The 22,028-nt window shown below is 43.2% G+C and overlaps 1 protein-coding gene across 1 annotated transcript; it reads left to right on the forward strand.

Annotated features, from left to right (window-relative positions):
- Positions 1-2,558: 2,558 nt before the first annotated feature.
- LOC124777855 lies at positions 2,559-14,239 on the forward strand. The gene is made up of 2 exons (XM_047253391.1): positions 2,559-2,587; positions 13,853-14,239. Exons 1-2 carry the CDS (start codon positions 2,576-2,578, stop codon positions 14,174-14,176), a joined length of 336 nt encoding a protein of 111 aa, XP_047109347.1. The 5' UTR covers positions 2,559-2,575; the 3' UTR covers positions 14,177-14,239.
- Positions 14,240-22,028: the final 7,789 nt, after the last annotated feature.

Consider the following 22,028-nt stretch of genomic DNA (forward strand, 5'->3'; position numbering starts at 1 on the left):
TTAGAGTATACTACATGGGCAGGATTTGAACCGATACTCTCAGTGTAATAGCTGTGAACCTTAGCCACTGCGCTATGTTCGCCTAGTAAAAATATAATTAACTTTACAGGTTTAGCAGGTATGCATAAAACTTCAACTTCGATTTTCTCGGGAATTAGGGGTCGTCGCAGGAAAAGCCGCAAGCCAGGTACTCAGGACATGTCCCTCGATGAAGTACCTAAGACTCGTCAAAATTCGTGTTTAACAGGTCTTCTGTTAGACCTGCACCTACGGCACGTTCTTTGGCAATGTTTGGCAGAGCTTCATTTCTAGTATACAGGACAGACGATGATAGGGACGATTAGTGATTTAAATTGGGTTTTGTTTTGGATGGTTGGTAGGTGGGGGTTCCAAGTTAGTTTTTGATCAGGAGTAATAGTGCAAAACACGAACGATAATTGTCCGCTTAGATCGACCCACGGATGGGAATTGGTTCATTACCAGTTCCAGCCGACAGTTGTGCCAGTAAGGGTATACATGTGCTTAGCGCTTTAAGAAAGTATTTATCCTGCAAAGTATGTCTCTAGATTGCTTATGTAGAATTTGTCGCTTACCACCATCACCAGTCATGACAACTCGCAACAAATGGAATAAAAATTTATTAAATAACTCCCTGCAGTCACATTTAATAATATTCACACTGACTGCGACATCAACAGCAGAGTGCTCAGAACATTGCTGGACGCTCATTGAGTGTCGGAGAATGTGTGACGTAGATACACAGAAAAAGCCTAAGTTCGACTGCCATCATTCAATTCCAATTACAATCCAAGCTGTTTTGGTTGGGTGAACTGGGCTACGTACCTTAACGCTGCAATAAAGAGCCAAGGAAACTGGTACACCTGCCTACTGTAGTGTCGAAGTGCTGCAACATGACGTGGCATGGACTCGACTAATGTCTAAAGTAGTGCTGGAGGGAACTGACATCATGAATCCTGCAGGGCTGACCATAAATCCGTAAGAGTACAAGGGGGTGGAGATCTCTTCTGAACAGCACGTCGCAATGCATCCCAGATATGCTCAAAAATGTTCATGTCTGGGGAGTTTAGTGGCCAGCGGAAGTGTTTAAACTCAGAAGAGTGTTCCTGGAGCCACACTGTAGCAATTCTGGATGGGTGGCTTGACGCATTGTCCTGCTGGAACTGTCCAAGTGCGTTGAAATACACAATGGGCATGAATGGATGCAGGTGATCAGACAGGATGCTTATGTATGTATCACCTGTCAGAGTCGTATCTAAATGTATCAGTCCAACTGCACACACCCCACACCATTACAGAGCCTCCAACAGCTTGAACAGGCCCCTGTTGACATGCAGGGTCCGAGGGTACCTGTACACATCCATCTACTCGAGACGATTTGAAATGAGACTCGTCTGACCAGGCAACATGTTTCCAGTCACCAGCAGTCCAATGTCGGTGTTGATGGGCCCAGACGCGGCGTAAAACTTCTTATTGTGCAATTATCAAGGGTACACGAGTGGGCCTTCGGCTCTGAAAGCCCATATTGACGATGTTTCGTTGAATGGTTCACATGCAGAAACTTGTTGGTGGCCCAGCATTGCAATTTGCTTAATTATCTTCAGTCGTCGTCGGTCCCGTTCTTGCAGGCTCTTTTCCCAGCCTCAGCGATGTCGGAGATTTGATGTTTTACGGGATTTCTGATATTCACGGTACACTCGTGAAATGGTCTTAGGGGAAAATCCCCAAAAAATGGTTCAAATGGCTCTGAGCACTATGGGACTTAACATCTGAGGTCATCAGTCCCCTAGAACGTATAACTACTTAAATCTAAGTAACCTAAGGACATCACACACATCCATGCCCGAAGCAGGATTCGAACCTGCGACCGTAGCGGTCGCGCGGTTCCAGACGGAAGCGCCTAGAACCGCTCGGCCACCTCGACCGACGAAAATCCTCATTTCATCACTACCTCGGAGATGCTGTGTCCATTGCTCGTGCACCGACTATAGCAACACTTTTAAACTCACTTAAATCTTGATAATCTGCCATTGTAGCAACAGTAACCGATCTAACAACCGCTCGAGACACTTGTTGTCTTATATAGGCGTTGCCGACCGCAGCGCCGTATTCTGCCTGTTTACATATCTCTGCATTTGAACACGCTTGTCTGTACCAGTTTCTTTTGCGCTTCAGTGTACATCGTGGAGAGTAATTCGAAAAGACGCTATGGTGCATGTTGTTTGACAGCGAGTACATTGAAAAGATGTGAAGTCTGTTTTCAAGGGCCGCGGGAATCGGGCAATGACTTCCTGGAAACTTTCGGAGTGCGCTTGGTTGGGCCGCATGAGTTGTGGCGCAGCGGAGGAATCGAGAGAGCTAGCAGAGGCAGGCGCGGGAGGCTTCTGCGAGCTGGCGATGTTTTTGGCCGCGGAAGCCCAGCTCAGCAGGCCGCGCCGTCTCCGCGCCGCGCCGCGCCACGCCAGCGACTCCCCGTTTTTGCCGACGGCCGCGGCGCTATAAAGGGGCGATCCGCGGATGTCTGCGGCAGTCCGAGCAGCACAGAGCATCCAGCAGCATGAAGGTCGCGGTGAGTACCTCTCCCCCGTGCCCAACTTCAGCTTTTGCCCGTCTTAGAAGCAGTTACTCCAGTGGCGTGCCATGCGCGTCTGCAAATGCAGCACTGGGCCCTACAGACTCGGTTGAAGGGAATGAGTCATTCATTATCGTTCTGGCATCAATCATGCTTACATTCTAGTACCTGGAAATTCTTTTCTCCGTAAAGTGTAGCGAAATAGCATATTTTGAATTCCACAAGTTATTCGTGAAATTCTTTTTATACACACGAAACGCACTATAAGCCATTGACTCCGTTGACATATGGGCATACTTTCTTTCCTTCTCATCAATCTTCTGACAGTTCTATGCGGCGATTTATTCCCCCGTGCCCAACTTCAGCTTTTGCCCGTCCTCGAAACAGTTACTCCAGTGGTGTGCCATACGCGTCTGCAAATGCAGCACTGGGCCCTACAGTCTCCGTTGAAGGGAATGGGTGATGTCCGGAACCGCGCAACTGCTACGGTCGCAGGTTCGAATCCTGCCTCGGGCATGGATGTGTGTGATGTCCTTAGGTTACTTAGGTTTAAGTAGTTCTAAGTTCTAGGGGACTGATGACCACAGATGTTAAGTCCCATAGTGCTCAGAGCCATTTGAACCATTTTTTTGAATGAGTGATTCGTTATCGTTCTGAGACATCAGTCATGCTTACATTCTAGTACCTGGAAATTCTTTTCTCCATGAAGTGTAGCGAAATAGCATATTTTGAATTCCACAAGCTATTCGTGAAATTCTTTTTATACATACGAAACGCACTATAAGCCATTGACTCCGTTGACATATCGGCGTACTTTCTTTTCTTCTCATCAGTCTTCTGACAGTTCTATGCGGCTACTTATTCGCCTGTATTGGCTTCTTCATTTCAAAGTAGCACTTGCACCCAATGTCCTTCTACATTTACATCTTCGTGATTACTCTCCTATTCACAACAAAGTGCCTGGCAGAGGGTTCAATGAACCACCTTCATGCTGTCTCTCTACCGTTCCACTCTCGAACGGCACGCCGGAAAAACGAGAACTTAAATTTTTCTGTGCGAGCCCTGATTTCTCTTATTTTATCGTGATGATCATTTCTCCAAACTGGTGATTGAAATTTCATGAGAAGATCCCGTCGCAGCGGAAAACGCCTTTGTTTTAATGATTGCCACTCCAATTCACCTATCATGTCTTTGACACTATCTCCCCTATTTCGCGATGATACAAAACGAGCTGCCCTTCTTTGTGCTTTTTCGATGTCATCCGTCAGTCCCACCTGATGCGAATCCCACACCGCACAGCAATACTCCAGAATAGGGCGGACAAGCGTAATGTAAGCAGTCTCTTTGGTAGACCTGTTGCACCTTCTAAGTGTTCTGCCATTGAATCGCCGTCATTGGTTTGCTCTACCCACAATATTACCTGTGTGATCGTTCCAAATTAGGTTATTTGTAATTGTAATCCCTATGTATTTAGTTGAATTTACAGCCCTCAGATTTGTGTGACTTATCACGTAATCGAAATTTAGGTGACTTCTTTTAGTACTCATGTGAATAACTTCACACTTACCTTTATTCAGGGTCAATTGTCACTTTTCGCATCATACAGATATCTTATCTAGATCATTTTGCAAGTCTTTTGATCATCTGATGGCTTTACAAGACGGCAAATGACAGCATCATCTGCAGACAATCCAAGACGGCTACTCAGGTTGTCTCCTATGTCGTTAATATACATAAGGAAAAATACACGGCCTAGAACACTTCCTTGGGGAACGCCGGATATTACTTCTGTTTTACTCGATGACTTTCCGTCTATTATTACGAACTGTGACCTTTCCTTAATTGTTAGTTGGATATATTCCAGTGGAATAGAAGGCGTTGCTGCCCAGGAGAAATGATTTTAGATTAGATTCGAAATTTGCTTCGCTTCCTGTCAGGCATTTTATGTTATTGGGTGAATGATCAAAAATTTTCGTTGCTGCTTATTGCACTCCTCTCTGAGCCAGTGACAGCTTTAACAATGTTTAATAAAGGTCATGTAGCGTTGTAGGTATATATATCGTTGTTCTTCTCAAATTGTGATGGATTATTAATGATGAATTTCATTAGTGAATATATGTATTGTGACGGCGCCGGTAAATGCCTAGCTCTTTGAAAGTCCGTGTGTATGCGCCACATATTAATGTTCGCTTTTTTTGCAATCAATACTTTCTTTCTAAGTGATGAGTTACCCCAGAAAATTACTCTGTACGACATTACTGAGTGGAAATATGCAAAATGTGTCAGGAGGTTCGCCAGCTGAGTTGGCCGAGCGGTTCTAGGCGCTTCAGTCTGGAACCGCACGACCGCTACGGTCGTAGGTTCGAATCCTGCCTCGGGCATGGATGCGTGTGATGTCCTTAGGTTAGTTAGGTTTAAGTAGTTCTAAGTTCTAGGGGACTGATGACCTCAGAAGTTAAGTCCCATAGTGCTCAGAGCCATTTGAACCATTTTGTCAGGAGGTTCATGTGTTTATTTCTAAGATTAGCTGTTATACGGAGAGCAAAAGCAGCTGAACTTAATTGTTTTAGACGCTCCTAATATGCCTCTTCGAGTTCAAGTTTTCATCATATGCTGCATCAGTTGTTGGTAAGACTATTTCTTTTACAGAACTGAATGCAGCACGTCGTTTCAAAATTTAGGGAGAGCCTATTTTCAGAGAACCACTTAATAATCATTTGGAAAATACCATTCGACAACTCTTCTGATGCTTTCTTTCTAATGGGATGTCTTAACATATGCCCTACCATCCTCTCCCTTCTTCTAGTTAGTGTTCTCCAGATATCCCTTTCCTCTCTGATTCTGTCGAGAACCTCCTCAACTTTAATAGTCCACTTAATTTTAAGCATTCTTCTGTAACACCCAACTCAAACGCTTAGATTCTCTTCTTTCCCTGTTCCACCACAACCCATGTTCCACTTTCCAACAATGTTTCTATGCCCTTTCTTCTTCCATCATGCGTTGTTTTGTTTCCAAGATAGCAGAATTTCTTCGCTTCGCCTACTATGCAATCCTCAATTTTAATATTAAGGTTGTCGCTCATCTCATTTATGCTCCTCTTCTACACCTTCGTCTTTCTTTGGTTTACTCTCACGCCATATTCTGTGTTCAGTAGATTGGTCATTCGATTCTTCAGATCTTGTAACTCTTTCTCTCTTTCATAGAGAACAGCAATGTCAGCACGCTGAATGTTAATCGCCACATTGAATCTTTCTTTATTTTTTATTAAGTATACGGTTGAACATCACTCACAGACACTGCCTTGCTCAGAATAATTTTTTTCGCATATGTCTCATGCATAATAACGTCCCCTGACTTTTCTTAGAATCTAAAAAAAATTGTTGTCTTTGGAAACTACACTTGGATCGACTCATCAAGTAAACAATGAGGAATTGAGTTGTGCTTCCTCGAAGTATTTCTGCCTGAATGGCTAAATAACGGAAACCACTGAACATCCTCCTCGTCGATGACAGGTGTACGTTGCTGTGATAATTTCTCGCCCATTTCCGGACTCCGGACTTCGTGCGTGGCGTCCAAAGTAAGCAACATACCAGAAACCTTTATTAGATGTTCAGTTGAGTCCATGATTCTATTTTTGAAGACAATATGTAGACCACTGGACTACTCTGAAGAAGGAAGAAGATTAGGGCTTCTCGCCCCTTCGGTAACGATGTCATTAGGGACAGAGTAGAAGCTTTCATCGGGCAAAGATGGGATAGGAAGTCGGCCGTCTACTTTTTTTAAAGAGGCCATCCTGCCGTTGCGCTAAAACGATTTACAGAAACCTTGGGAAAACTTCTTCTAAAAGCGAGTTGAGTGCCTTATCCATTATGTTCTCCCTCTCGGCGAGACTAATCATTTTTGTTGTCTGCTGCCAAAATGAGGATCAACGCTCCATAGACGAGAAGGTCTTGAGGGACATAGATTAAGATCGGATTGCAGAAGGATGGGGAGGGAAAGCGGCCGTGTCCTTTTCAAAAGTATCGTCCTGGCATTTACCTTAAGGAATTATGGAAACAACAGAAACTTAAATCTAGATGGCAAAACGAAGAATCTCTGTCCTTCCAAATGCAAATACTGTGTCTTTACCACTGCGCTAGATTACCCCGTCACATAGGCCTACTGTCAGTGAAGATGGTCTTAGATATAATCGCTGCCTGGACTCGAATCATAGAGTGAACACACCAAGCAATAAGATCACCGCTCGTAGTACATGACGAAGAAGATTCTGTCAATCGTCGAAATGATGTGCATAAAACTGCCATAGCCAGTTTGATTGGATTCATGAAAATGTAACATCAGGCATTAACGCCAAGATAGCCTCATAAATCACTATAGTCCAAAATGATTCTGCAGTACGTTCCAAAACAGTTACAACACTCATCCTAGAGGTGGCTTGTGAACTTAATTACTCGTCAGTGAAGAAGAAAACTCATGGGAAGAAAGACATCATTACGTCGTTACCAGTCTATTGTTACGTATTCTTTGACCGAAATCCCGAGCTTGCAAAGGTAAAAAAAATTGCTTTAAAATTTCTCATTAATCTCATTATGCGTAATTTTATGTTGAAATAAAAGAACGATCATTTGAAAAGTGTAGCGTATCAGCGCTGAACTGTCTCGTTCACCCATCAATGTCCTCAGCGCAGAGCCCTTGTCAATACCACTTTAAAGAGCTTTTGGTGAGCTTTGGTAGCACCTTACAGCAGCAGACGGATGGCGATTGGAGTCTGCCTGTCTACACTAAGACCACTGCGGGGAACTAGTTCAGTATTAGAGCGCGTTCTCTCATTTTCGTCACTCACTCATCGATTGTGAGAAAAGTTGCTTCTTGAAATTTTCCACATGAACTTTGCTTTTTTGATCAGGATTTTACTTACGTCATCTGCTCACTTCTCTCAAGGATGAGGGGTACAACTGTCAGTGTGTTTATTTGAAATCAACCATCCTAGTATTTCATCTGCCTAGAGCCTTCTCTTCTCCTTCTTCCTTTTTCCTAGCCTTATGTCGTGTCTTCAGGCAGTCGACATTTTAATCGGGATTTGCCAATGTTGGTAGTAGACGGTAGCCGGATGCTCTACCAGTCACCACCCCTGATCAGTAGTATCCGAACACCCCTACGTAATACGGAATTGACCACTAGATGCCACAACAGACGGACGCGCCAGTATAAAATGGGGTGGGAGTATTGTGTTATAAGTACAGAAGCTGTAACAGCAGAATGGTTCGGTGGGAGACTTCGAACGTGGATGAGACATTGGATGTCACCTCAAAAACATATCCATCGTACATTTCGACACTTGTAAAACTGCCCGAGTCAAATGCTAGAGATGTCTCTGTGAAGTAGAAACGCAAAGGAATAACCACAGTTAAACCAAGGCCAGGGAGAGCTCACGTGCTGACGGAAAGGGGCCGACGAGCATTTCAGGGAGTGACTGTAAGAACTCGCATGAAATCAGTGGAAGGGATCACTCGGGACCTCCCTCGGGCATGGGTGCGTGTGTTTGTCCTTAGGATAATTTAGGTTAAGTAGTGTGTAAGCTTAGGGACTGATGACCTTAGCAGTTAAGTCCCATAAGATTTCACACACATTTAATCACTCGGGAGTTCCAGAGCGCTACCAGCAGGCCAGTTAGCACAATAGCTGTGCGTAGGGAGTTAACAATGAATGGGGCACAGTGATCGAGCAGCTCTTCATAAGCCACGCGTTTCGTCTGTCTTTACAACGCTCGACGTGGTGTAAAGACCGATGTCACCGGGGAGTGAATGATTGGAAACGAGTGTTTCGAAGTGATGAATCACGCTCTACCCTGCAGCAGCCCGATGGATGGGTTTGGATTTGGTAAATGCTTGGAGAACGTTATCTGCCGTCAAGAGCAGCGCCAACATTGAGGTATGGTGGAAGTGTTGCCACGGTATGAGGGTGTTTTTCGCAGTCAGGATAAGATCCCCTTTTTGCACTTAAGATAGCATTAGATGCGGAAGGATCTGAACACATTTTACAGCTTTGCGCGCTGCGAACAGTAGAGAAACAGTTTGGAGACGATGACTATTTGTATGGGCATGACACTGCATCTGCGAATCAATATTTGTTGACAGTAACGTTCCCGAAATGGACAGGCCTGCCCAGAGTCCCATCCTGAACTGAATGGAATACCTTCGGGATGATACAGAACGTCGACTGAGCTTCAGAAGCCAGCGTCCAACATCTCTAATTTCGACTCTTGTGGAAGATCGGGCTGCCATTCCTACACACACACACACAGACACACACACACACACACACACATTCAGACACGTCACTGAAAGTGTCTCCAGCAGAGTTCAAGCTGTCATAAAGCCAAAGGGTAGATACACCCCGTATTAATGAATGCTAAAGATGTCCAGATACTTTTGATCAGATAATGTACATGGAATTTTCGTATCAAAATTTATCAGATTTCTACCCCAAAGGAATTTGTTTTCCCATTCAAATTTGTGACGCCGGCCGGTGTGACCGAGCGGTTCAAGGTGCTTCAGTCTGGAACCGCGCGACCACTACGGTCGCAGGTTCGAATCCGCCTCGGGCATGGATGTGTGTTATGCCCTTAGATTAGTTAGGTTTAAGTAGTTCTAAGTTCTAGGGGACTGATGACCTCAGAAGTTAAGTCTCATAGTGCTCAGAGTGATTTGAACCGTTTTTTTGAAATTTGTGCTGATATCTTTGTAAGTTGGAAGACATGCAACTCTGCTGTTTTGAAAATCCAAGTGCTCCGGTATTATGGAACGTCGCCTTCTGCGTAACTAGACTGCTGCGTTGACGCACCTTCTTTCGGTGAATTTACCAAAGTAGTTGTACTTTCTTCTCTTAGAAATGGGTATAACATAGAAACATCGATCAGTTTCTTGTGGCTTTATGGTCAGGTGCAAGTCTTTCAACGCCACGCCGCTTCGGCGACTTGCGTGCCCCTAGTCCACCCCAGTTATCAAACCGAGGAAAGGGGACCTACAGTTTAACGTGGAATCCGAGCCATATGCCGTTCCTGGCGACGCCCCACATCGTTGAGACGTGACGATTAAAAGCAGACTTAAAATTTCCGTGGTCCGTCCGCGATTCGATCCCGCAATCTGTCGATTTCCAGGAACACGCTTACCACTAGACCACCACGCTCCACAAACTTCGCTTTTTCTTCTTTTTTTTTTAAATCTTATGGGACTTAACTGCTAAGGTCATCAGTCCCTAAGCTTACACACTACTTAACCTAAATTATCCTAAGGACAAACACACACACCCATGCCCGACGGAGGACTCGAACCTCCGCCGGGACCAGCCGCACAGTCCATAAACTTTGCTTCAAACCGTTAACGAGAACTTGGGTAATTGCGCGAAAACAGCAAGTTTTGACGACAGGACGGCAAAATGAATGTTTCTACGACGTATAGCGGAGCCGGGGGGAGGGGGGGGGGGGGGTCTGCGCTGTTTACAAAAGACTGCGAAGTTTATCCTTTGCAGTAATGTGACAGTCATTACTAGGCACATAATGTGTTGATTTTTTTGGTATCTGACGACAGGGCAGCCTTCAGTTTAGCCCCGATAGGAGTTATCAAACCCATTCACATTATGTGTGCGGCTAGACATAGGCTAGCCATGATGGTAGAAAATAACCAGGCAAAAATTCGAGATCGAAATATTTAGTTCCGAAAAAAATACCATTCGACCAACAAGAGAAGTCGACTGTGATCTAGTTCCGATTAATGATCGATACAAAAGTGGCATGGTCAGCTGACACTACAGTAAATATCCTCCCTTGTAATTTAAGTAGTAGTGCTTACACTCAAAGGTACAGAGCGACGTTAATCTGATCGAGCATTGGCGGCGTGAACATTTTAACGTTGACTTTGATAGTCGTGTTACCCTACTGTTCAGTCAGGCCTCTTTCTCAACTACACTAATTTCACTGTTCGTTTATTTGCGTCGTTGCCGTGCCACTAATGCATTTGAAAGTCGCTGTGCTTACTTTTGTAGAAGATTATTGTTATTTCGTCAATGTTCATGGAGCCGTAGCGAGGGGGTGGCGTCTTAACACCTTTATTTCGTCCACGTAGCATCTTAAAGTAACGCCTGCTACTGAACAGAAACCTTGCTTAACATACAGGGCTATTACAAATGACTGAACCGATTTCATAAATTCACTGAAGCTCCATTCATTGACATATGGTCACGACACACTACAGATACGTAGAAAAACTCATAAAGTTTTGTTCGGCTGAAGCCGCACTTCAGGTTTCTGCCACCAGAGCGCTCGAGAGCGCAGTGAGACAAAATGGCGACAGGAGCCGAGAAAGCGTATGTCGTGCTTGAAATGCATTCTCATCAGTCAGTCATAACAGTGCAACAACACCTCAGAACGAAGTTCAACAAAGATCCACCAACTGCTAACTCCATTCGGCGATGGCATGCGCAGTTTAAAGCTTCTGGATGCCTCTGTAAGGGGAAATCAACGGGTCGGCCTGCAGTGAGCAAAGAAACGGTTGAACGCGTGCGGGGAACTTTCACGCGTAGCCCGCGGAAGTCGACAAACAAAGCAAGCAGGGAGCTAAACGTACCACAGCCGACGGTTTGGAAAATCTTACGGAAAAGGTTAAAGCAGAAGCCTTACCGTTTACAATTGCTACAAGCCCTGACACCCAATGACAAAGTCAAACGCTTTGAATTTTCGGCGCGGTTGCAACAGCTCATGGAAGAGGATGTGTTCAGTGCGAAACTTGTTTTCCGTGATGAAGCAACATCTTTTCTTAATGGTGAAGTGAACAGACACAATATGCGAATCTGGGCGGTAGAGAATCCTCACGCATTCATGCAGCAAATTCGCAATTCACCAAAAGTTAACGTGTTTTGTGCAATCTCATGGTTTAAAGTTTACGGCCCCTTTTTCTTCTGCGAAAAAAGCGTTACAGGACACGTGTATCTGGACATGCTGGAAAATTGGCTCATGCCACAACTGGAGACCGACAGCGCCGACTTCATCTTTCAACAGGATGGTGCTCCACCGCACTTCCATCATGATGTTTGGCATTTCTTAAACAGGAGATTGGAAAACCGATGGATCGGTCGTGGTGGAGATCATGATCAGCAATTCATGTCATGGCCTCCACACTCTCCTGACTTAACCCCATGCGATTTCTTTCTGTGGGGTTATGTGAAAGATTCAGTGTTTAAACCTCCTCTACCAAGAAACGTGCCAGAACTGCGAGCTCGCATCAACGATGCTTTCGAACTCATTGATGGGGACATGCTGCGCCGAGTGTGAGAGGAACTTGATTATCGGCTTGATGTCTGCTGAATCACTTAAGGGGCACATATCAAACATTTGTGAATGCCTAAAAAAACTTTTTGAGTTTTTGTATGTCTGTGCAAAGCATTGTGAAAATATCTCAAATAATAAAGTTATTGTAGAGCTGTGAAATCGCTTCAATCATTTGTAGTAACCCTGTAGTTTATGTGAGAACGCTGTATTCAGTTCGCGCAGCTGCCGCCTGTACACGTTCAGCAATGGAGTTCTTGCTGGTACTTCGCTACGGTGTTACACGATCTCAAGGATCGACAAGCAGGTGCTGAAGCAAATGTGCTGTTTGGCCGGAGGCTTCCGATTGCTGCCGATACCTTCGACAGAGGGTTGGAATGAGACGTGACGGTGATGGAAGCAAAAAAAAAAAAAAAAAAAAAACCTGGAGGGCCGGGCCGCAAGGGATACCGTACATAAGTTATTTGGCCTTCCAACCAGCACCTCTGCTGATCCCAAATTTCGGTTGGTGCGATCTGCTGTGCAGGTAAAAAGGAATTCAAGAATAAGCCTTCTGTGACTTATTAATAAAATTTACGCGAGTTTTTCGGTGTTGTACCTATAGACAAGTATATTCTGTTTATAGAAGTCGAACCGTGTGCAGACAAGCTAATACTCCCCCATTGGTCATCCGCTGCATTCCTCAAGCATGTGGTGATTTAATGCTGCTAGAAGCATATCTTACTTATGTACTAAGCCTTTTGTTGTTATTCAGTTGCTAAACTTAAGTAATATAATCAATGAGTTTTCTTTGTTTAAAACACGGAAATAAAGGCAAAATGATAACAAAAGCACAATTTCTTCAAAGGGATATTTTCTCCACTCTAAATAATAGGCTTTTCAAATTAATAGTTTACGCCTTTTTTTCATTCCCGCGTAATTATTATGACTTTCCAAACTGTCATTATTGAATGAATCATTTATTATATTCAAATACCTATCCTGAAATAAGGAGAAAAAATTTTCATGATCAGATTGGAACTAAAAAAGGATACACAAGAAATTTCAGTCAAATCATTACAGTAATTTTATTTACATCATTGCATCTACATGTGTGACAAGAATAAAGTGTTACTTATGGAACACTGCACGAAACAGGATGAAGCTGATCACAGAAACGTGGAAAACAGTGACTATTCCGACATACAGCACTTGTAATGAACGCCGAATCTTTGCATGTACATGTTTTTTTTTTTTTTTTTTCAATGTGTCTGTTGCTAAACAGACTTGGTTTACATTCGTAAAGGGTACTCGGTCATGGCACAATTTCGAGGTGTACCACGCATATTCCGTGAGTGAGATTCGATCCACAGACCACACGATTGTGAAACTAACGAGCGCTTACTAGATCGGCGGCGGAACGCTTGATTGCTAGCGACCAAACGAAGTACCGTGTGTAGCGCAGCTGGCGCGGCTGATTGCTGACCGAAGGCGTCCGGATTCGATTCGTGACCAGGTAGGAGATTTTCTCCGCTTGGGGACTGGATGTTGTGTTATACTTACGTTCGTAACGTCATACTTGACTTTCCACTATTGAGATGGCTGAATGGGCACGTCCCGAAGGGCAATAAATTAAAAGGAAAAAACAAAACAGTATTTAAGCACACGTAAAGTGTTAACATTCTGTTTTCTCGAAAACGGCTGACAGTTGCTGCTTCTTATTTACATGTACTGAAGTCCTAGTCGTGCCCTACACAACCTATCAATACGAATCATATCGTCGAGCGGAAGTTCGTACGGCCTGCCTTTAAGCCAAAATGTATAACGAAATGGAAACATAAGCACTCAGAAAGTATGACTGAAAGCACCGTAACTGGTCTTAAAGCAAAATGAATTTGTCGTTCGTTATAGTTTTGATGTCTGCGGGGATGCTAAGTATTCATGTGCGCACGTACTCACAGGTGGCAGCAGTGTTGGTGTTGACGGCGCTGGCGTCGGCGAGCGCGTATCCGCGCTTCCTGGCCATCCCCCTGGACGGAGAGGCCGACATCGCGCTGCTGGAGGAGGCGGGAGCGGCGGCCAGAGCCCCCCGAGCCGCCCCCGCACTGCCGGAAGAGGCGGCGCGCGTCGAGCGCGGTGCGCACCACCACCTGGGAGGCGGCGGAGGTGGGGGCGGAGACGGCGGCCACCACCACGGTGACTACGTCGACTTCGGCGCGCACACTGGCCACCACGGCGCCTTCGGCTGGTACGCCGACTTCCCCGTCATCACCCACGGTCACTAGTCGCCCTTAATGTACCCTGCTTGCTGTTATGTTTTTAGAATAAACTTTGTTACGTTTGTAGAAGCAACAGCCTTCTTACTTAAGCTGCGGCCTAAACGAAACCTTTTCCCATCCTGTAACATACTTCATAGATCAGATAAAAAGAAAAAGAAATCCTGCAAGTATAAAATTATGCATACCCTTGATAATTTATGGATCTTCTCCTAAAGTATAGTGTGCTGACTTCCAAAACCGTGACGTGCATCATAAGCCGGATGAGCAATTAAATTAGCAAGTGTTCCAACATATGTGAGACTGCTCTGCTACTGTTCATTGTACACACTTCTGACTTGGACACACGACATAGGAGGGGGGGGGGGGGGCAAAAATAACCGGAATTTCTTTCTAGAAAGCATATACTTTATTGTTTTCAAATACAACCTTAATCTGCTTCGAAGTACTCTCCATTAGCATTAATACACTTGTCCAAACGTTCATTCCAGTGTTCGAGGCATCTTTTAAATTCGTCCTCTTTGATACCTGCTAGCACTTTCATGAAATTGCGGCTTACGTCTTCCGCATCCGCAAAACGCTTCCCTCTCAAGCCTCTTTTCATCCTCGGGAATAGGAAGAAGTCCGAGGGTGCTAAATCCGGCGAATAGGGCGCGTGGGTCAAGGTAGTCGTCTTCGTTGAGGACAAAAACTGGCAAACGCTGAGAGTCGTGTGTGCGGGAGCGTTGTCGTGATGCAGGAACCACACGCCAGAATCCCACAAAGCCAGACATTTTCGCGACAAACTTCTGCGAAGCCGTTTCATAACCTCCAAATAGAATTGTTGGTTTACTGTCGGGTTTTCAGGGACAAATTCAGAGTGTACGGTCGCTTTGATGTCAAAAAAACAGATCAACATCGTTTTCACATTCGATTTCACTTGTCGAGCTTTTTTTTGTCAAAGTGAGCCAGGTGACTTCCATTGTGATGACTGTTGTTCACTTTCTGGATCGTACCCATAGCACCATGACTCGTCACCTGTAATGATTTTGTCGAAAAAATGTGGATCTTCTTTGAACGCATCCTTCATTTCGAGACAGGCTTGAACGTGACGATCCCTTTGATCTCTGGTAAGAAGCTTCGGCACGAATTTTGCTGCCACTCTTCGCATCCCCAAATTGATGGTCAAGATGCTCTGAATTGAGCTCCAGGACAACCCGGACAAGTTCTCGAATTGGTCGATTGTCCAGCGTCGATCTTCACTGATGAGATCACGGATTTTGTCGATGTTGTCTTCGCTTCGAGCAGTTGAAGGTCGACCGGAACGGGGCTGATCTTCAACCACCATTTCTCCCTTTTTAAACTGAGAAAACTATTCGTACACTTGTGTTTTACTAAGAGCATGGTCTTTGTAGGCTGTCTGAATCTCCGCAACAGTTTCTGCTGCATTCTTGCCGAGCAAGAAACAAAACTTCACTGCCACACGTTGTTTGTAAAAACTAGCCATTTCCTCGTGTCACGTCTGCACTGTAGGCACACTCAAAGAGCTGGCAAAGAAACCACACTTCTCACTGTTGGGTGACTCCGTGTGGTAGAATGACTCAGCAGAGCTCCTACTACAACCTACTGGCGGCGCAAACTTCTACTACAAGTACACGATGTGCAGCATTACGATTCCGGTTACTTTTGGGTCCCCCCTCATATGTCATATCCTCCTCCCACCTTTCATGTTAAGTTGGTGTCATCGTGACATAACAACTGTAATGATTGCTAAATCCAAAAACATAAAAACATGAGGGGAGCCAAACAAACAGATGGAGAAAGAATTGTTAAATCAAACATTGCAAGTGCTTGGAAAGAAAACAAAAATCTAATTCCTACTCAGTCTCACTTTTTTTTTTACAAATGTATGACCAATTTGAATGCCTTACGCATCATCACATCTACAAATGGAGAACAGACAGTGGGGATACAATGAGAAAATGAACACTATTTAACACATGAACATCTAACATTGTCGAACATACGCCATGTTAATTACTTAAAACGCCTAGCTACAACTAGCAATAACAGTGTGAAATGCAGTATCATAAGCAGTCAGCTAAGGGTTGTGAGACTTTCACAACCTTACAGTGCAGACAGAAGCCATGCACACTCTTGCAGTTACAAAATATAACAATGAAGTGAGAGCATTTAAATGAGTTTTACATGTTTGTAGAGCTAGAAATCGTGACATCTCTAAAATCATATCTATGTCCTGGGAGATATTCTTCTCCATGTACAAAGAATGGAAAAAGTCAAAATTAGTGCTTGATAAATATGCAAGGAAGACTGGGGCAAGTGACGATGTCAGAGTGTACACATTTTTAACAAATTCATTTGACAGATTTTTTTTAAAAAAATTAGCCTCTTATTGTATTATACTCTACTTAGTTCTATAAATTTTTATTTAAATACAATCACAATTAATTAAAAATATAAAAGCTAATAAGAGTACTTTGAGCAGGGGGCAAGACAACGATATCAATACAAGACAAATAAATTTTTATTCTTATAATGTGTAAAACAGCACATTAATTATTTAACATGTGTGTGTGTGTGTGTGTGTGTGTGTGTGTGTGTGTGTGTGTGTGTGTTTTACTCAATAGTATTTAATCAGAGGATAATTGTTTTGGTTGATCCACATTGCATGCTTCAGCAATGTTTTGGCTTAATGGAGGCAGCATTTGTTGAAGGCCTTGGTTCTTCAGTATATTCTGCATGAAGTTCATCAGGTAAATAATTAGGGAGTTTTTGTGGGATGGTCTTCAGGTGCTACAGCCTGCAGGGGCAGTTTCTGAATGGTCTGTGATAAGAGCAAAGTTTGTGGTTTTCCCACAGAAAAACCGTGCTCATTAAACAAAAGGAGATCATAAGCTTCAATCCTACGTTCTTTGAACCCTTGACTTCATTACTGGGTGGAGCTGCTTTGAAATAAGCAGTGCCCAGTGGATGGCAAAGTCATCAGCTTGCCCCAGTCAGCTATAATAAAAGTTTTTCATATTTGGAGCAGGATTAACAAGAATAAGACATGATTAAATTGTGATTGGGACATACATACTCTCTGTTTAGTCATCTGTAGTAAATATAACCAAATAGGTTACCATTTAAGCTAATGTTAAATGTCTAGTGATTATAACTCATTATGAAAAGTATACAGCAATTGTTTCACATCAGACTAGTGTGGCAGTAGTGGCCTCAGCTTGCAAGTTTTTAGTTCCTCTCTGAATGAAGCATTAGTAGTAACTATATGATGACACTACCTAGAAGTATGAACTTTCCGAGTAAGTACATGTACTGTCTTTTCACATCTGATGATTGTGCATAAAAACAAGTCATGTGTTAATAAACGTTCTTTTGTGGTACTAACACTTCCCTCACTCAAGTGAGGATCCATACCATTTTAGATTTCATAACATTTTAGCAGTGATTTTACTATCAATCAGAGAGTAGCTGTAGAACTAGATGACAGTCTATGTGTAGGAATGGTGAAAATGAAAGTTTTGTAAGATAATTTTTTGGACATAGGACTGAGTACTGGCCCGTCTGACCAGTTAGCCTCTTAGTTTTCAATAAATAATGCACAGACAATACCTCCTCTGCTGGAATGACAACGACTTACTTTGTTCGTAGATCAAGTTATACAGAATGTCATTCAGATGCAGCATACGCCTAAACAAACTTTAGAGATGATGAATAACACTCCTGTTGACTCGTTACTAAAGGCTACGCACAATCACAAAACTCATGATAGAATATGAACATATAAATTGGAGTTTATAGACAAAATACAGTCCTTCTGACCGCTGGTGCAGAACTAATTTGACAGCGCAAAATTGAACACTCATGCCCCAACACACGAACGAAATACCCATGCACTACACTGTACAGAACTGCTGCCCATGCTTGCTACAAGCTTGAGCATAATCAGATATTGAGTAGAACAGATCATGATCTTGGTGGTATCACTAAAGAGGTGATAGAGCCTACAGTTGATCCGAACATGACAAAAGTTTATTGAAAGACACGGTTAGTTCCATTGTAACTTGAAAACATAGAAAATTAAGTGATATTACAAATTTAAGACAGATTATATACAGCTTATAAAAAATTTGTTACAAATTACCTTAGCAAGAATAACAACATTTCACTGGAACATCTGTGTTAGTTGCCTGATCCACAAAATTCTACAAATTCTTATCACTGAAAATCAGATACAAAGGGACTACCTTTCACAGATTCTCAGGAAGTAATGAGTGTCATGTGGATCTGACAACATATTTGAAAAGTTTGTTATAAGCTGATTTCAGAAAAAGGCTTGACTCTACTATATATTCTTCAGCTTGTTGTGTTCAACATAAGTTCTCTGTTTGCACAATGTTTTCTTTTGACTTTACTGTACATCAGCTGAATGAGTAGATGAATGACTTCTGCACATTGACTTTAAGGAGTAGACATGTGACTTCTGCACATTGGCTTTACTTGATTGGAGTGGTAAATAGATTCACATATTATACAGGATAAGCTCAACTGACATTCAGTTGAATAAAATATCTTATGTAACACAGTTAACAACATGACGTATTCTTATAGTGAGTGTTTAATACAAAAGGATTTTTGAAGATGTGGTCATAACCTGTAAATTATTTTCAGAGTGGTTTTACTTGCACTTAAGTGAAATTTTTCTAAGCTTTACAAAAAGAATCGAAATGTGCTGTTGTTAGGAAATTATTGAATAGTGTGCAATTAGAGACTTGTGGGGATGCCATGAGAGACGAACTTTTCTGACCATCAACTGCATCTTCACTAAGAAGGTTTTTGGAAGGTGGATTTAGTTCACCCTGTGTCTGTCAAGCAATGTGACATGTTTTGTATAAACACTGTATCAAAACTAAAGTGTGTTATGACCAGCATTGTGTAGCTATTGTCACCCTTATCTTAGAGTGTCATGAATGATGCATGACAACTGCATATGGATAATTTTTGCACTCCTACATTGACAAAGCAGCCATTTTGCAACTACTGTACATCACAGTTCTGATGGTAGGACAGTGATATCAATATGTAAGCGTACATAGTTTTACAGCTGACTCCACAACAATGCATATTCATCAAAAATAAACATGACTTTCATCAGTGCAGTGCTACAGGAATGGACAATGATACTGAATAATGGATTCCTACAGATAATTTACTAGGCGATTTAATTCTGGACTCTACTCCACACAAAGGCCCTACAAATACTGAGCATCAGCTGATTGAATGGCCACATTCATGAATGTTCACCACTGTTTATGTTTCTGCCACACAATGTTCATTGTCTTTCATCCTGTTTGTGCTGCACCATATGGCCCAGCCTGCCAACAATTTTCAGATGTGCTCACTGCACCTCCAACTGTGCCAAGCACTCATCCATTTTGAGTCTCCCTATTTTGTCTTGCCTATCGATACGACCATTCAATGATAACACCACCACACTTTGTAGGGTTCAACCAGATCCACCCACTATCTGGTTTGCAATTTTCAAGAGCATGCTCATTACATATGAAGTGCTAAATTCATTGTGTTACTAAGCCACATCATTGACATCATTATTTCACCCACATCTGATAATAAGTACCTTGCTATGACTCCACTATTCTCCAACACCTCTCCCAGATGTTAGAGTAACAGTTGCAACAAGTTATGTATGATGAACAACTGGGGGATGGGACATATTTGCAGCTTTGGCACCGGTAACATATATTACTGGATGTCAATCTGATGATAGACCACATGCTCTGTACCCTGTCGGTTGCCGAAGTCCAGTCTCAAGTTTAACTTGCAATGATTTTGTATGAACATGAATCATCAGATTGTAAGTTAAAATTGGCAGAAAGAATCTTTACAATTTTACCGCATCAATACTGTATACATACTGTAGACAAAAATGCCTCCGAACATAGCTCGCAACAGCCTTGCTGTGTCCAATGCCTCGCTACAGCTGAGTCAGATCAAGTTCACCTGACTGCCGCCAAACATGATGTCATCTCTGCTGCATAGGACAGTGACCTTCACACAACCACAAGAAACATCTCCACGACTTGCTGCCACACCCTGGAGGCTGACACACCACTACAGGGTCAGTTTTACTGGTTCCATACACAGTTCAACAACACTGCACAGAGCTGCTGACAGCTATACTAGTATCCAAAAGCGATGCGTGGTCCACAATAGATGCACAGGGCTGCAAATGCCATTTGAGTTCCCTTACTTCACGTTGCATCAGTAAAATGCCTTCCACATTGCTGGTAGCAGACTCTGCATCTTTAACCACATCAATCAACAATATTTCTCATCAACAAGGGTTCTGATTTGAGTACCTAGCCTTCTGCATTGAGTGCTATTTGCACCAAACAGCTCTGAGCAGTGAATGACTCTTCCATCACCATCCATGGGGCCAAATATCACAACCTATATCTCAGTCTTGGGGAACTCTTTACATGGAACCCCCTGAATTAAGATATCAGTGATCAAGTGTTCATCACCAACTTCCTTCATCATTTTACTGGACCTCACACGTGGTACTCATTGTGACAGCAGCTGCCCCATTACTGGTATCATCAGCTGTGCCTCCCCACTGCCGTGGCATGCTTCTGCCACCTCTCTACCAGACAACAATCAGTGTCATAGCCTGACTGCCACACGTCAGTAATACCTACAAGAATGTATCGCATTACTCATCGAACTGTACCAGCTTCAACTGCATCATCTCAACATGAGACTTGATTCATTACATCTACCATACAAAAGCTACGCTATACCTCATGCAATCCACCAGGTGTGAGAGCAACTCAGAACAAAGGGAAATTACCTAAATGGGTCTCAAATGTGACAATACCTCACATCTGTTCCAGAGGACTCATCCATACCATCTCCAGTCAATCTCAGCACAATAATAGCGTCCTCTGCAGCAGTATCCAAGTCCACACAACCTCCACACCTGCCCAAGATTGGAAAAGCACTTCCTGTGCTCCTGCTGCTCACTGAAATTTTGACTGTTCCTTCGTGCAACCCTTGGGGTTATTTATGCAATGTGCTGTTTGCAGCAGAACATTTCACAAAATTACCATCACCCCAGGCCCTCCTGTCCACTGCAGGCCATGCAGATTATGACTGGAGAAGCTCCATGCCACCAAAGTTGCAGTCAATGAACTTTTACAGGCTAGGATCATGATACCTCCCAATAATTTGTAGGCTTCACATGCAAGTCATGACATTGGCAGACCCATATCCACATGCTGAACTCACAATTGCTTGTGGTGTGAGTGACTCTGTTAGTGGAGTAACAAGAAGTGGCAGGCAAAAAGCAACTGCTCCAACTTTTTTTTCCCATATATCCTGCTTCACAGTGCAAGTGGTGGGCCTATGACCATGAACTACTGGCAGTGTATGAAGTTTTTCATCGGTTTAGATCTGATGTGGTAGGCAGACCTCTTGTCATCTACACCAACCATTGACATTTGGCAGACTTGAAGGATACATGCCCTCAATGATCTCGCCATCTTCATTATACAGCACAGTTCACAACCAATGTTAAACATCTGCAAGGTATAAAAAACATTGTTGTGGACTATCTGTCATCCATGTACACCCTCTGTGCACAGATCGATTGTGGCAAATTTGAAGAGGCAGAGCTAAAAGATCAACAATTCATGTCTTTACTCCATAATACTATGACCACATTCATCTGGAATGATGCCAAGTTCTGAGCACAGATAAACACCTCTCATGTGATGTTTCACAAAATACCACTTGTCCATTTGTACCCAAGTCACTGCGGGGGAGAGGGTTATCAACAAAG

This window comes from Schistocerca piceifrons, chromosome 2, assembly GCF_021461385.2.
Source record: "Schistocerca piceifrons isolate TAMUIC-IGC-003096 chromosome 2, iqSchPice1.1, whole genome shotgun sequence".
Lineage (NCBI taxonomy): Eukaryota > Metazoa > Arthropoda > Insecta > Orthoptera > Acrididae > Schistocerca > Schistocerca piceifrons.